Source organism: Herpailurus yagouaroundi, unplaced genomic scaffold (assembly GCF_014898765.1).
Source record: "Herpailurus yagouaroundi ecotype Mexico unplaced genomic scaffold, PumYag 160, whole genome shotgun sequence".
NCBI classification, from domain to species: domain Eukaryota; kingdom Metazoa; phylum Chordata; class Mammalia; order Carnivora; family Felidae; genus Herpailurus; species Herpailurus yagouaroundi.
Genome location: NW_024412401.1, coordinates 36296527 through 36312413, shown reverse-complemented (window position 1 = coordinate 36312413; position 15887 = coordinate 36296527). Strand labels below are relative to the sequence as shown.

The following is a 15887-nucleotide window of genomic DNA, read 5'->3' as shown; positions in this document are numbered from 1 at the left end:
GGCGAACGGGGCGGGGGCTCGGACCCCGGGCTCCAGCCGGCACCGGAAACGCGCCGTGGTCCGCGAGACCTACAGGAAGTGTGTAACGACACCTCCTACGAAGCGCTCCGAGCTCGCGGTCGTCGCTGCCCGGAGGGGGTGTGGACCGACCCTCCAACCACACACCGGCGCGCACGGGTTCGGGTCTCTGCACCCAGACAGGTGTGAAACCCACTATCCCCGCTACGCTCTGAAGTGGGCAGCTCTCCGTCCTGCCGCGGTCCCCACTGCTCCTTGGAGCTCCATACAGCTCCACCTAAACCCAAGGAGCAGACCTTGCAAGAACCTGCTTCGTTCGCCTGGTGTGTAACACCTGTTTTAACGCACCGAGTAGAGTCACCTCCACACCCAGGCACGTCCAGGAACACCTCCTGCTGACACATCTAACCCACAGTCACCACAGCCCAGTAGAAGTTACCAATCCAACTACCACACTAGCTTCCACCCCATAGAGAGAGAGGGGCAACTTAACACCTAAAACACACTAGAACCAGGGAGGCGTACAATAGTATCACCTAGACAGCTTGGTACAACAGAGGTAGGGCTGGCACCTTCCACCTTTATTTTATCTAGCACACACTTTTATAGCACTTAATATGTGTCCGGGGTTAACACTAAATGCTTAGAGAATATTAATTTGTTTAATCCGAAGAACTCTATGCAGTGAGTGTTGTTAGCATTACCAGTTTATGGATGAAGAAACTGAGGCACAGAGAAATTAAGACATCTGCCCAGGATTAGATGGTAGCTGGAGGAACCCAGATTCATCCCAGATAGTTTGGCACCATGCTCTTAACTCCCTGTCTACTTCTAGCATTAAGTATCTCCAAAAAATAATAGTGGTAATAAATAACATTTAAAGCATATCTTATTAGCTATGTGGTGCTCACATCCTTGCCTCACCCCACTGTGACAAAGGACACCTTAGTCCCTTTTACACTTGGGGTATGTGAGGGGAGAGAAGAATATGAGGCAGAGAAAGAGACTAACTTCTAAACAAAGAAGAATTCTTAACACCTTGCTCTATCAACATCAGGACTCCTCCTGGCATAGGCTAATTAAAAAAAATCCATGTGAACATTTTTGACAAAATAATGTCTGTCCAAAAAACAAACAACAGTTACTTGCCACATATTTCAAATATGTTATCCTGTGGAGAAATTGGAACCCTGTGCACTACTGATGGAAATGTAAATGGTGTAATCACTATAGAAAACAGTATGGAGACTCCGCAAAAAGAATAAAATTATGAGCCAGAAATCCCACCTCTGGGTATATGTCTAGCAATTAAAGCAGAAACTTGAAGATTTATTTGCACACCCGTGGTCACTGCAGCATATTCACAATGGCCAAGAGGTGGAAGTTGCCCAAATGTCCACAGTTGGATGAGAAAATAAACAAAATGTGGCAGATACATACAATAGAATCTTATTCAGACTTAAGTCTTAAATTTTAAGAAAGAAATCCTGTCAAATGCTACAACAGGAATGAACCTTGAAAATATGCTAGGAAAATGTGAAATACTTCACATTCTTGTGAAGTAAACTAGTCACAAAAGGACTATTGGGATACTGCATGATTCCACTTACGTGAAATACCTAGAGTTGCCAAAATCATGGAAACAAAGTACAGTATTATGGCTGGTGCCAGGCACTGGGGGAGAGGAACATGGGGAGTTGTTCCACGAGAATAGAGTTCCAGTTTAGCAGAATGAAAAAGTTCTAGAGATCTGTGACAACAACGTGAATATAGTTAACACTACTGAACTGCAAACGTAAAGGTGGTTAACAGGATAAATTTTATATTACATGTTTTTGTTTGGGTTTTATTACAAATAACTTTTTAAAAATGCAATCCCTGGGGTGCCTGGGTGGCTCGGTTGGTTAAGCATCTGACTCTTGATTTTGGCTCAGGTCATAATCTCACAGTTTGTGAGTTCGAGCCCCGCATCTGTGCTGATAGCACAGAGCCTGCTTGGGATTCTCTCTCTCCCTTGCTCTCCCTGCTTCTCCCCCACTTGAGCTCTGTCTCTCTCAAAATAAATAAATAAACAAAAAGAATGCAGTCCCATTTAAAGGATATTTCCATCATGATGAATTTCTTCAATGATGCAGGCTTTCAGCTATGGTGAGATACTTTGTTAAACAAACTACTTCTCCCACTAAGGACTGTAAAATCTGTATTTAAAACATTAAAACAACAACAAAAACTGTTTAAAGCTATTGTAGAGCAACCTAGGCAACCAAGGCTTGAGAATCCCAGAGCTCAGCAAGAAGGGAAACACATTGAAGTGAATCCTATATTCTCAATCACTTTTCCTTCTTAGGGCATTGTTGATTTGTGCCTAGGAGTATAGAAACCAGTGAGGAGCATCCTAGAATTTTCAACAGTCTGATTGGGCTATGGATACAAAATTTGGAGCTCAAGTCTATCAAGGCAGCTAGGACTTAAGAGGCCAAGATCCCAGAGAAAAGGCAATCATGGCAAAAGGAGTCAATCACTCTATATGTCATTTGCTTTGTACACACAACAGGCATTTGCTTTGTGCACGCAACAGGCAAGAAGCCATGAAATTGCTGAGTACCCCCCCGCCAAAAAAAAATCTTGGCAACAACACTTGGCTGTCGTATAGTGTTAGAGAGAATTAAACAGGAAGGAAGGGTCCCAGTGAAACCTCAAACTTGCAGTTGAGACCCTTGAGGAACTATACCCTAAGAGTAAAATCATATCAGAAATAGCACTAACAATGCCTGAAACAGCCTGAACTATTTAAATGACTAGGTGGGTCAAGATGATCTTTCCATGTTCTATGTGCCTGCAAGAAAAAAATCTTCTTTGAAGAATCTTAATATTTCATATACAGTATCTAACATTCTGTCAACAATCACCAAACACACCAAGAAAAAACTAACTGCACAAAAGCCAAGAAGAAAAAAAGACTTTAGAAACAGGGGTGCTTTCATGGCTCAATCAGTTGAGCATCCAACTCTTCCTAGGATGTGGGGATCGAGTCCCACATTAGGCTCCACACTGAGCATGGAGCCTGCATGGGATATTCTCTCTCTCTCTCTCTCTCTCTCTCTCTCTCTCTCTCTCTCTCCCTCTGCCCCTCTACCCCACTTGTGCTCTCTCTCTTAAAAAAAAAAAAAAAGGACTTTAGAATTAGATGTACACATGATCCAGATACTGTAGTTTTATATGCAACTTTTAGAACAATTATGGTTAATATGTTCAAGAACATCAATAACAAAATGGTGAATTTCACTAGAGAGCTAGAACCTTTAAAAAAGAATGAAATAGAGCCATCAGGGAGACACAAATCAGAACCACAATGATATCACTACACACCAAGATGGTTATAATGAAAAAGACAATAACAAATGTCGGTAAGGATGTGGAAAACTGAAACCCTCATACACTGCTAGTGATATTGTTAAAATGGAGCAGATGCTTTGGATAACAGACTGGCATTTCTTCAAAAGGTAAAACAAAGCTACTGTATGACTCAGCAATTCTTCTCCTAGGTATATACCCCAGAGAAATGAAAACATGCACACAAAACTTGTACATGAATGTTCATAGCAATATTATTCATAATGACCAAAAAGCAGAAACAACCCAAATGTTCATCAACTGCTGAGTGGATAAGTAAAAAATGGTGCGTTCATACAATGGAGTATTATTCAGCCAATAAAAGGAATGAAGTACTGTACATGCTACAATTTGGATCAACCTTGAAAACATGCTGTGTGAAGAAAGCCAGTTACAAGAGACCATATATTCTATGGTTCTATTTATATGAAATGTCCAGATAGGCAAGTCTAGAGACAAAAAAGTAGATTAGTGGTTGTCTAGGCCTGAGAGGCTTTGGGGGGAAAATGGGGTAACTGCTAAAAAATAAAGGGTTTCTTTCTGGGGTGATTAAAAATTTTCTAAACTTGATGCTGATGATGGTTTCACAACTCTGAATATATGAAAACCACAAGATTATACACTTTATATGGGTGAATTATATGGTATGTGAATTATACCTCAATAAAGCTGTTAGAAGAAGTACTGCGTGCCTGGATGGCTCAGTTGGTTGAGTGTCCGACTTCGGCTCAGGTCATGATCTCTCATGGTTCATGAGTTCAAGCCCCGCATCAGGCTCGCTGCTGTCAACATAGAGCCCACTTTGGATCCTCTGTCTCCCTCTCTTTCTGTCCTTTCCCTGCTCATGGTCTCTCTCTAAAATAAGTAAACATTAAAAAAAAAAAAAAAAAGGTGGAGCGCCTGGGTGGTTCAGTTGGTTGAGCATCTGGCTTTGGCTCAGGTCATGATCTCACAATTCGTGGGTTTGAGCCCCACCATCGGGCTTGCTCCTGTCAGCACAGAGCCTGCTTTGGATACTCTGTCCCCCCTTTGACTCTCCCCCACTCGCTTGCTCACTCTGTCTCTCAAAAATAAATAAACGTTAAAAAAAAAAAAAAGAAGATAGTACCAAAAAAATTTTTCCAGAACCAAAAACTGTACTAACTAAAATCCTAAATCCAATAGATAGGTTTAACAGCAGGTTGGACACAGCAAACATGAAAATTAGTAAACTGCCAGGGCGCCTGGGTGGCGCAGTCGGTTAAGCGTCCGACTTCAGCCAGGTCACGATCTCGCGGTCCATGAGTTCGAGCCCCGCGTCGGGCTCTGGGCTGATGGTTCAGAGCCTGGAGCCTGTTTCCGATTCTGTGTCTCCCTCTCTCTCTGCCCCTCCCCCGTTCATGCTCTGTCTCTCTCTGTCCCAAAAATAAATAAACGTTGAAAAAAAAAATTAGTAAACTGCCATAAAACACCCTACCATATTTCAAATTCAGATACAATGCCACTTGATACTGGCTCCCATCCTCTGCCCAGCTCCTATTCTCAAACTGGGGAGAATTAAAGTTCTTATCTCCTAGAGGGGTAGGGAATAGCTGGGAAGTGATTTGATTCTTTCTTGGATAAATATATGGTCAACTGTGTATACTTTTAAGTTTCACTAACTTAATTGTCATGCTTTTTTGTGTGTGTTTAAACAATGTTTTGCATTAACCCTACAATAATGAAACCCTCAAGTTATATTATTGCAAAGTTTTAATAGGTTATATTATACATTTCAAAGTTCTATTAGATTCTTTTTATTTTTAATTAACCTGTTTTAGATTACTAGTTACTAGTAACTCAGGAACAGCCAGATGGAAGATATAGAAGGTGTGGGGAAAGGGTGTGAGGCTTCATTGCCTTCTCTAGATGTGTCACTCTCCATGTATTCATCAACCCAGAAGTTCCTCTTAAGCTGTTTTTAAAATCTGCTGTTTTTCAATAAATGATGCTGGAATAATTGAATATCCCTAGTTAGAAAAATGGTCTACACCTTTCAACATGTACAAAAATTAACTTGATTTGTATCATAGACTTAAATGCAATACTTAAAACTATAAAACTTGCAGAGTTTTCAGTTAAGCCAAGATTTAATTATGACACCAAAAGCATGATCATGATTCATTAAAAAAATTGGATAAATTAAAACTCCATCAATATTAAATATGTATGTATATAACTGGTAAGAAAATGAAAAAAACAAGCCGTTGAAAGGGAGAAAATATTTGCAAATATCTGAAAATGACTTGTATCTTGAATATATAAAGAACTACCATAATTCAATGAGAAAACAATGTAATAAAATATGGACGAAAGGTCTGAGCAGACACTTCACCAGGAAGGTATACAGTGTCAAATAAGCATGTAAAGATGCTTAACAATCACGGATATGAAAATTAAAATACAATGAGATACCACTATATACTAGAATGGATAAAATTTAAAAGACTGAACATATCAAGTGTTGATGAGAATGTGGAGAGATGAAACTCTATACGTTGCTAATGGAATGTAAAATGGTACAACCACTTTGGAAACAAATTTAGCAATTTTTTTAAAAATTTTTTTAATGTTTAATTTTGAGAGACAGAGAGAGGCAGAGAGGGAGACATAGAATCGAAGCAGGCTCCAGGCTCTGAGCTGTCAGCACAGAGCCCAATGTGGGGGCTCGAACCCACAAACCATGAGATCATGACCTGAGCTTAAGCCAGAATGCTTACATCTACTGAGCTACCCCAGGCGCCCCAGCAATTTTTTTTTTAATTTTTTTTCAACGTTTATTTATTTTTGGGACAGAGAGAGACAGAGCATGAACGGGGGAGGGGCAGAGAGAGAGGGAGACACAGAATCGGAAACAGGCTCCAGGCTCTGAACCATCAGCCCAGAGCCCGACGCGGGGCTCGAACTCACGGACCGCGAGATCGTGACCTGGCTGAAGTCGGACGCTCAACCGACTGCGCCACCCAGGCGCCCCGCCCCAGCAATTTTTAAAAATTAATTAATTAATTTTTAATTTATATCCAAGTTAGTTAGCATATAGTGCAACAATGATTTCAGGAGTAGATTTCTTAATGCCCCTTCCCCATTTAGCCCACTGCCCCCCCCCCACAACCCCTCCGTAACCCTCTGTTGTTCTCCATATTTAAGAGTCTCTTATGTTTTGTCCCCCTTCCTGCTTTTTATATCATTTTTGCTTCCCTTCCCTTATGTTCATTTGTTTTGTATCTTAAATTCCTCATTCCAGTCATATGATATTTGTCTTTCTCTAATTTCACTTAGCATAATACCCTCTAGTTCCATCCACGTAGTTGCAAATGAGCCCTGGAAATTTCTTAAGTTAAATATACACTTACCATATGATCCAGCCATTCCATACCCAAGAGAAAACAAGGGCTTGTACATAAATGTTCATAGCAGCTTTATTTGTAATAGCCAAAAGCTAGAAACAACCTGAATGTCTGTCAACAAGTGAATGGATAAACGAATTTGGTATATCCATATAATGGATACTCAGCAATACTACTCAGCAATAATAAAAAAGGAATGAACTATTGATATATGGAGCAACATGAATAAATCTCAAAATAATTACGCAGATTGAAAGCCAGAATGATAGAGTATATATTGTATAATTCCATTTATATAAATTCCAAGGAAATGCAAATGAATCTAGTGATAGAAAGAAGGTCAATAGTGGCAAGGAATGGTGTGGAAGATGAGCATAAATGACTACAAAGGGGCAGAAGGAAACTTTTAGATATGTTTATTTTTGGATAGTTAGTGATGGATATATATTTACAGTGCAAATAGTAAACATATGGATAAATTTAAAAGGCATTTCTCATTTTTTAAAAATTTTTATTTATTTTTGAGACAGAGAGAGACAGAGTGTGAATGGGGAAGGGGCAGAGAGAGAAGGAGACACAGAACCCGAAGGAGGGTTCAGGCTCCGAGCTGTCAGCATAGAGCCCGACATGGGGCTTGACTCACAAACCATGAGATCATGACCTGAGTTGAAGTCGGATGCCTAACAGACTGAACCACCCAGGTGCCCCGACATTTCTCATCTTTTAATTTTTAAAAAGATAATTTACTTGTTTAACAGAACTATTAAACGATATACTGTGGAGCTTATAACATACAGGAAATAAAATGTATAACAAAAATAACACAAAGGATGGGAGTGGGTAAAGGAAATATCTTGTGATATTCTTGCATTACATGGAAGACAGAATGAAATGGAAGACAGAAGAACTAGAAAATAGAAGAACAAAGATATACAGAATGAATGGGAAAGAAAGCAAGACAGTAATTAATAACCTTCCAAAACATAAAGCACCAGGTCAAGAAGTATTCACTAGTGAATTCTAAAAAACATTTAATGAAGACATTATACCAATTATCTATAGTCCCTTTCAGAAGAAAGAAACAGAGAAAATATTCCTAATTCATTCCATGAAGCCAACATTACCCTAATACCAAAACCAGACAAAGACATTATAAGAAAACTAAAGGCCACTATCTCATGAACATAGAAACAAAAATCCTCAACAAAACAGTAGTAAATTGAACCCAACAATATATAAAATGAACTATGTTCCATGACTCTCATAGCCTGCTCAGGCTGCCATAACAAAGTACAGATCTTCCTCAACTTACCACGGGGTTGTACCAATAAACCCACCGTAAATTGAAAATATTGTTAAGTTAAAAATGCATTGAATACAGATAACCTACCAAACATCCTAGCTTAACCTAGCCTACATTAAACATGCTCAGAACATTTACATTAGCCTACGGTTGGGCAAAATCATCTAGCACAAAGCCCATTGTATAATATGTTGAATGTCTCATGCGGTTTATTGAATACAATACTGAAAATGAAAAATAGAAAGGTTGTATGGTACAGAACGGTTTGTAAGTGTATAGGTTGTTCACCCTTGTGATCGCGTGGCTGACTGGGAACTGCAGCTAACTGCCACTGCCCAGCATCATGAGAGTATTTGCCAGGTATCATTAGCCCAGGAAAAGAATAAAATTCCAATTTGAAGTGTGGTTTCTACTGAATGTGTACCACTTTCACACCATTATAAAGTTGAAAAATTGTAAGTTAAACAATCATTAAGTCAGGGACCCTCTGTGGCAGAGACTGGGTAGTTTTTTAAACACTAAAAATTTATTTTGCATAGTTCTGGAGGCTAGGCACACACAGATTCGGTATATGGTAAGGGTTCAATTTCTGGTTCATAGACGGGAACTTCTTGCCATGTCCTCACATGGTGGAAGGGATTAACTAGCTCTCTTGGTTCTATTTTATAAGGGCACTAATACCAATCATGAGGGCCTTACCCTCATGACCTAATCACCTCCCAAAGGCCCTACTTCCTGATGCCATCATCTTGTGGGTTAGGGTTTCACCACATGAAACGGGGAGACATGAACATTGATATGGAAACAACCATGTGGGGGGCGCCTGGGTGGCGCAGTCGGTTAAGTGGCCGACTTCAGCCAGGTCACGATCTCGCGGTCCGGGAGTTCGAGCCCCGCGTCAGGCTCTGGGCTGATGGCTCGGAGCCTGGAGCCTGTTTCCGATTCTGTGTCTCCCTCTCTCTCTGCCCCTCCCCCGTTCATGCTCTGTCTCTCTCTGTCCCAAAAATAAATAAACGTTGAAAAAAAATTAAAAAAAAAAAAAAAAAAGAAACAACCATGTGGGATTTATCTCAGGTATGCAAGGCTGGTTCAATATTTGAAAATCAATTAATGTAAGCTACGATATCAACAGGCTAAAGAAGATCATATCAATACATGGAGAAAAAGCATTTGACAAAATCTAACATACTCATGATAAAATCTTTTAGTAAACTAGGAACAGAGGGAACTTGCTCAACTTGATAAGGAATATCTACAAAAAACCTATAGCTAACATACTTAAATGGTGAGAAACTAGAAACTTTCTAAGATCATGAATAAGGCAAAAGGATGTCCCTTCTCATTAATGCTTTTCAACATGATACTGGAAGTTCTAGCTAATGCAATAACATCAAAAAAGGAAATAAAAGGTATTGAGATTAAGAAGAAAGAAATAAAAACTATCTATGCTCACAGATGACATAATTGTCTATGTAGAAAATCTGAAAAAATTGGCTAAAAACTCCCTCCTGGAAATAATAATGATTATAGTAAAGTTGTAGGATACAAGGTTAATATACAAAAGTCAATCACTTTCCTATATACCACTAAGGAAGTACTGAAACTTAAAATTTAAAACACATTACCACTTATATTAGCATCCTGCAAAATACTTAGTTAGGTACAACTCTAACAAAATCTAACAAGATCTATATGAGGACACCTATAAAACTTTAATGAAAGATACCATAGAACAACTTAATAAATGAAGAGGTGTTTCATATTCATGGATAGGAAGACTCAATATTGTCAAGATGTTAGTTTGCCCTAAACTAATATATGGATTCAGTGCAATTCCAATCAAAATCCCAGCAAATTATTCTGTGGCTATCAACAAATTGATTCTAACGTGTTTTTTTTAATTGAGAAATACTTTTACTTTTGCTTTTTTTTTTTAATTTTTTTTAATGTTTATTTTTGAGAGAGACAGAGCATGAGTGAGGGAAAGGCAGAGAGAGAGGGAGACAGAATCTGAAGCAGGCTCTAGGCTCTGAGCTGTCAGCACAGAGCCTGATGTGGGGCTTGAACGCACAAACCACGAGATCATGACCCGGAAGCTTAACTGACAGAGCCACCCAGCATCTGTACAAATTGATTCTCAAGTGTTGTTGTTTTTTTTAATTGAGAAATACTTTTACTTTTGTTTTGTTTTGTTTTCTAATTTTTCTTTTAAGTAAGCTCTATACCCAATATGGGGCTTGAACTTATGACCCCGAGATCAAGACTGGCATGTTCCACCGACTAAGCCAGACAGGTGATCCTGATTGCAAAGTTTATATGGAGAAGCAAAAGACCCAGAATTGCCAACTCAATGTTGAAGGAGAACAAAGTTGGAGGAGTCTCACTACCTGACTCCAAGACTATAAAGCTACAGTAACCAAACAGTGTGGTATTGATGAAAGAATAAACAAATAGATCGGTGGAAAAGAATAGAGAGCCTAGAAATAGGCCCACATATATACAGTCCACTGATCTTTGACAAAGGAGAAGACAATCTTTTCAAAAAGTGGTGCTGGAACTGGATATCCATATGCAAAATAAAACAAATCTAAACAAAGACTTTATACCTTTCACAAAAATTAACTCAAAATGGATCACAGATCTAAATGTAAAATGCAAAACTATAAAACTCCTACAAAATAACAGAGGAGAAAACTGAGATGGCCTTGTGAATGGCAATGACTTTTTAAGTACAGCACCAAAGGCATAATCCATGAAAGAAATGATTGCTAAGCTGGACTTCATTAATATAAAAAAAACTTCTGCTCTGCAAAAGGCAATGTCCAAAGAATAAGAAAACAAGTTACAGACTGGGAGAAAATATTTGCAAAAGACAGCTGATAAAGGTCTGTTTTCCAAAATACACAAAGTACTCTTAAATTGCAACAATAAGAAAACAACTCAGTTTAAAAATGGGCCAAAGACCTTAATAGACACCTTATTAAAGAAGATAGAGAGGCAAGGAAGCATGTGAAAAGATGTTCAGCATTGCAAACTAAAATGAGATACCATTACACACCTGTTAGAATGGCCAAAATCCAGGGTGGCTGGTCCGACTTTGGCTCAGGTCATGATCTCGAGGTCCGTGAGTTCGAGCCCCGCGTCGGGCTTTGTGCTGATAGCTCAGAGCCCGGAGCCTGTTTCGGATTCTGTGTCTCCCTCTCTCTCTGCCCCTCCCCTATTCATGCTCTGTCTCTGTCTCAAAAATAAATAAACATTAAAAAAAAAATTAAAAAATAAAAAAAGAATGGCCAAAATCCACAACACTGACCATACCAAATACTGAAGAGGATGTAGAAAACAGGAACACTAATTCATTGCCAGTGGGAATGCAAAATGGTACAGCCACTTTGGAAAACAGTTTGGCAGTTTCTTTTCTTTTTTTTAAGTTTATTTATTTTTTGAGAGAGAGAGAGGCAGAGAAAGAGGGAGAGAATCCCAAGCAGGCTCTGCACTGTTAGCTCAGAACCCAACTCAGAACTCAAACTCACCAACTGTCCGTGAGATCATTAGTTGAGCCAAAATCAAAAGTCAGATGCCACCCATGCACGCCTTGGCAATTTCTTATAAAACTAACCTTGCTACCATGTATTTTCTTTTGCACAATTTGCCACCCTAGAAACTCATTTCTTTTGGTATTATTTCTCTAAAAATGTATTTTCTTTTGTTAAGATGTTATATAAGCTCAAGTTCTAACCACCCCTTTGAGTTACTCATGTCTGAATACTCCCACGTATATTTGTAATGCACTTTTTTAAAAATATAATTTATTGTCAAATTGTGTAATGTACATGTTAATACACTTCTCTTTCTTTTTCTCTTAAGCTATCTTTTGTTAATCTAATTTACAAGGCTCCAACTGAGAACTTGATAGGCAGAGGAAAAAAAGACATTTTTCCTTCTGCTTAAGAGGCTCTTTATAAGAGGATTTGTTGAAATATAGGATTACTAGCAACAAACCATCTTCAAAATGTCTAAATAACTTCACTCGATCAGTCACAAGCCCAGTGACCTTGATTTCCCTTCATACCTTTTAATTTCAGAAATAGGGTTCAACTGGTTGCTGGACAACACACAACATGGCCATTCAAAACTTATGGGAGGTTCCACAACTTCAATGCAGCTGATGGGTAAGATCCAAAAAAAGGTAACAGGTGAATTCATCAAGGCATCTGGCGGATGTGGCAGAAGAAGGCTTCAGGAATCTAGGTGTGGCCACCTTTATTTCTGACACAATACTGCAGATGGCTCAGAACTTCTTAGTGATAATGAGCACAAAGGGGCTGCAGATGACCTAACCCAACTTCCTCAATTAGAGATGTGAATACCAGGGCCCTTGTGAAAATACTTTTTCCTAATGTTCTAAAGCCTCAGTAAGCCAAGTTCATGTTTGAGTGATCAGAACCCAGAATTCTTGTCTCACAAGATTTTCTACTTTTTATTTTCCCAAAGCTTTGAGACACTTAGGAGAAGGCACAGAAAAGAGAAGTCTTTAATAAGCTTCAGTAAAGGGGCACCCGAGTGGCTCAATCGGTTAAGCCTCTGACTTCAGCTCAGGTCATAATCTCTCGGTTCCAGCCCTGCATCAGGCTCTGTGCAGACAGCTCAGAGCCTGGACCCTGCTTCAGACTCTGTCTCCTTCTCGCTCTCTGCCCCTCCCCCACTCACATTGTCTCTCTCTCTCTCCCTCAAAATGAACATTAAAAAAAATTAATAAACTTCAGCAGAAAACGAGTCTGCTGGCAACATCTGACCGGGATCTTCATGTAGCTAGAAATGACTGCCAGATGTAAAGGCAGTTGTGAGGCTGCCACCCCAAAGGCAATCCATCTGGGCTTCCTGAATGAGGAGGCAGTCTTCAGGTTCTATTCAACGATAATATCCTGGGAGGTTTTCATTAGATAGGGACTGTTAATTTTGGCTTTGGGCTAGTCTATTCCCATCTCTGATCAGGTTTCCTCATTTGTACTATACAGATAAATGCTTTTTAATATTATGATTCTATGGAATGCCAGAATTAAGCTCAGTAATATTAGAGAATGTAAAATGAGAAGTAAAAGAATTACACCAAGCAAGTTTTTTTTTTTTAAGTTTACTTATTTTGAGAGAGAGAGAGAAAGAGCCCAAGTGGAGGAGAGAAAGAAAGGGGGGGAGAGAGAGAGAGAGAGAGAGAGAGAATCTCAAGCAGGCTCTGTGCTGTCAGCACAGAGCCAGATGCGGGGCTTGAACTCACAAACCATGAGATCATGACCTGAGCTGAGACCAAGAGTCAGACACTTAATCAATTGAGCCACCCAGGCATCTCTGAGCAAGAATTTTTAACATATGAAATGAAAGGAAAGGGTTGTTTCTTGGTTTTTTTTTTATCCTTAGCTTTTTAAAAAAAGAAAAACAAACCATTATATTAGTTTGCTAGGGCTACGATAACAAAACACCACAGACCGGGTGGCTAAACCAACAGAAATCTTACAGTTCTGGAGAGCAGGAGTCTTGGTAGGATGGCTTCTTCTGAGGCTTCTCTCCTTGGTTTACAGATGACTGCCTTTTTGCTGTTCCTCACATGGTCATTACTTTGTGTGTACGTCCCTGGTCTTTTATCTCAAATTTCCTCTTCTTATAAGGAACCCAGTCAGACTAATATAGAGCCCACCCTAAAAGTCTCATTCTAACTTAATCACTTCTTTAAAGGCCTTATCTCCAAGTACAGTCACATTCTGAGGTACTGGGGTTAGGAATTCAACAAATGAGTTTGGAGCATGCAGTTCAGCCCGTAACAACCAACTATTCTAATGTTCTCATTTTAAAAGCTTTTATTTATTTTTAAGTAATTTCTATACCCAATGTGGGGTTCGAACTCATGATCCCAAGATCAAGAGTCACGTGCTCCTCAGACTGAGTCAGCAAGGCATCCCTAATGTTCACTGTAAAATGCTGTGACCAAATGCATACTTCTGGGGAGAAATTATTTTATTTTAGGACATTATTACATACTTTAAAAAGAAGATACATACTATAATTACTTGAATTACATTAATAATATTTTACTATAGGTAACATACCTAGAAATCTAGTTAAAATGAAAAACTTTTTGTTTCATTAGTCTTCACAAATAGTATTATTAAGTAGTTTATGTGATTTCTGTGAAAATGCACTGTAGATGATCTTCTTTTAAAAAAGTATATAAAAATCTAAAATATCATTCAGATTTCATTAGTATACAATCCAAAACTGAAAAGTTTAAAAGAGATTAGTCTCCTCTTATAAGGGAAAAAGTGTTGAAAAGAGCTAATTTTACTGCTGGGACCTGATTAGTTGCTCATAATAACTTTCCTAGAAAATAGTGAATGAAATATAGAGCTCAGAGGGCAAAACTCACTAAATACAAAAGGCAGACTGTCTTAGAATTCCACGTAATGAAACTTATGTTAGCTAGCTGTTTTAATTACAATTTCAAGTCTTATAGATACAGAAATTCTATTTTTTCCAGAACAAACATGCATATCCTTATAACATGACAGAGAAGAAAACAGACAGATTTTTAACTGTTGAGCCCTTTTACTTTTTAAGCTTGGCAGTCAACACTTTTTTTCCCTTTTCCTTCACAGCCTGGCATTCATCTGATTCATTAACTTCTCCAATTTGATTGCTAGGGCCATGTTTCCTTTAATCTTCAATTTCCCTGACATGAATGCCATTGTTGGTTTTAGTTTCCCTAAAATGAGAAAATGAGAGAAGGAAAAGCATCCATTAGTGCCCTTAGGGATATACCACTTCAAGAACACACATTATAAAAAGAATCTCCTTGAGTTCTATAAATCTCGGAAGCACACAAATTTCTATTCCATAATTTTTTTTATCAGTACCTTGGGAATCCCAATTCCTAGGCTTAGATGTTAAAAATATATTATAGTATGAGAGATAATGTAAAAACAACAATCAGCAAAAGATTATATCAAAAAGCTGAAGATGCAATATTTATATACAAGTTACAGTACATTAAAGGTACATCGCCCTCAGATGAATTATAGTAAACAAATCTACCTACTTTAGTTGATTTTCCAATCTACTAGTTCATTAAACTTTAGCATTTCAGGTTTATATTAAAAAAAAATCAAATGTTGTAAATACATATGATATTCTTAAGAAATTATCATTAAAAATATAGGGTAGGGACAACAAAAGCGTTAGCAACATTTTAACCACAGAAATGCCAGGATGTAAAACCTGAGTATTAAAATGGAATTGTAGTTAATAACAACATAAAATAAACTGAAGCTCCACAGAGGGAGTAAACTTTTTGTTTGCTACTCTTATTCCAGTGTTAGTACAGGGTCTGGCACATAGTGGAGTTAATGAGGAAACTGAGGCTCGGAGAGGATTTTGACTTCCCCAATGTCACATAGCGTGTATATAATGGTATTGCAATTCAAAGCCAGGTGTTTCTGATTCTCATTTATAGTTTTCTGACCTATAGCATGCCAATTTATATATAGATCACATCTCCAGCAGGCACAATATATGTCTGGTACATTAGTAAACTTCTACTGGGCCACACACAGACAGGATCTTTGTGTGGGTTAATGTGTTTATATATATTGAGATATTAAATACTTTTAAATTCTTCTTTTTAAAAATTAGAAAACATATATTTATTTTAGAGAGAGCATGGACGCACAAGCTGGGAAGAGGGTCAGAGGGAGGAAGGGAGGGCAGGGGAAGAGGGAGAGGGAGAGGGGGAGAGGGGGAGAGGGGGAGAGAGAGAGAGAGGG

At 38.6% G+C, this 15887-nt stretch overlaps 1 protein-coding gene across 1 annotated transcript in view; it reads right to left on the bottom strand.

Moving 5' to 3' along the window:
* Positions 1 to 14512: 14512 nt before the first annotated feature.
* The window catches only part of HSDL2 (hydroxysteroid dehydrogenase like 2), a 65984-nt gene continuing 64609 nt past the window's right edge, over positions 14513 to 15887 (bottom strand). Inside the window, exon 11 of the mRNA XM_040481970.1 lies at positions 14513 to 14830. Within this exon, the coding sequence (XP_040337904.1) occupies positions 14718 to 14830 (113 nt within the window). The 3' untranslated portion in view covers positions 14513 to 14717. The remainder of the gene's footprint in view (positions 14831 to 15887) is intronic.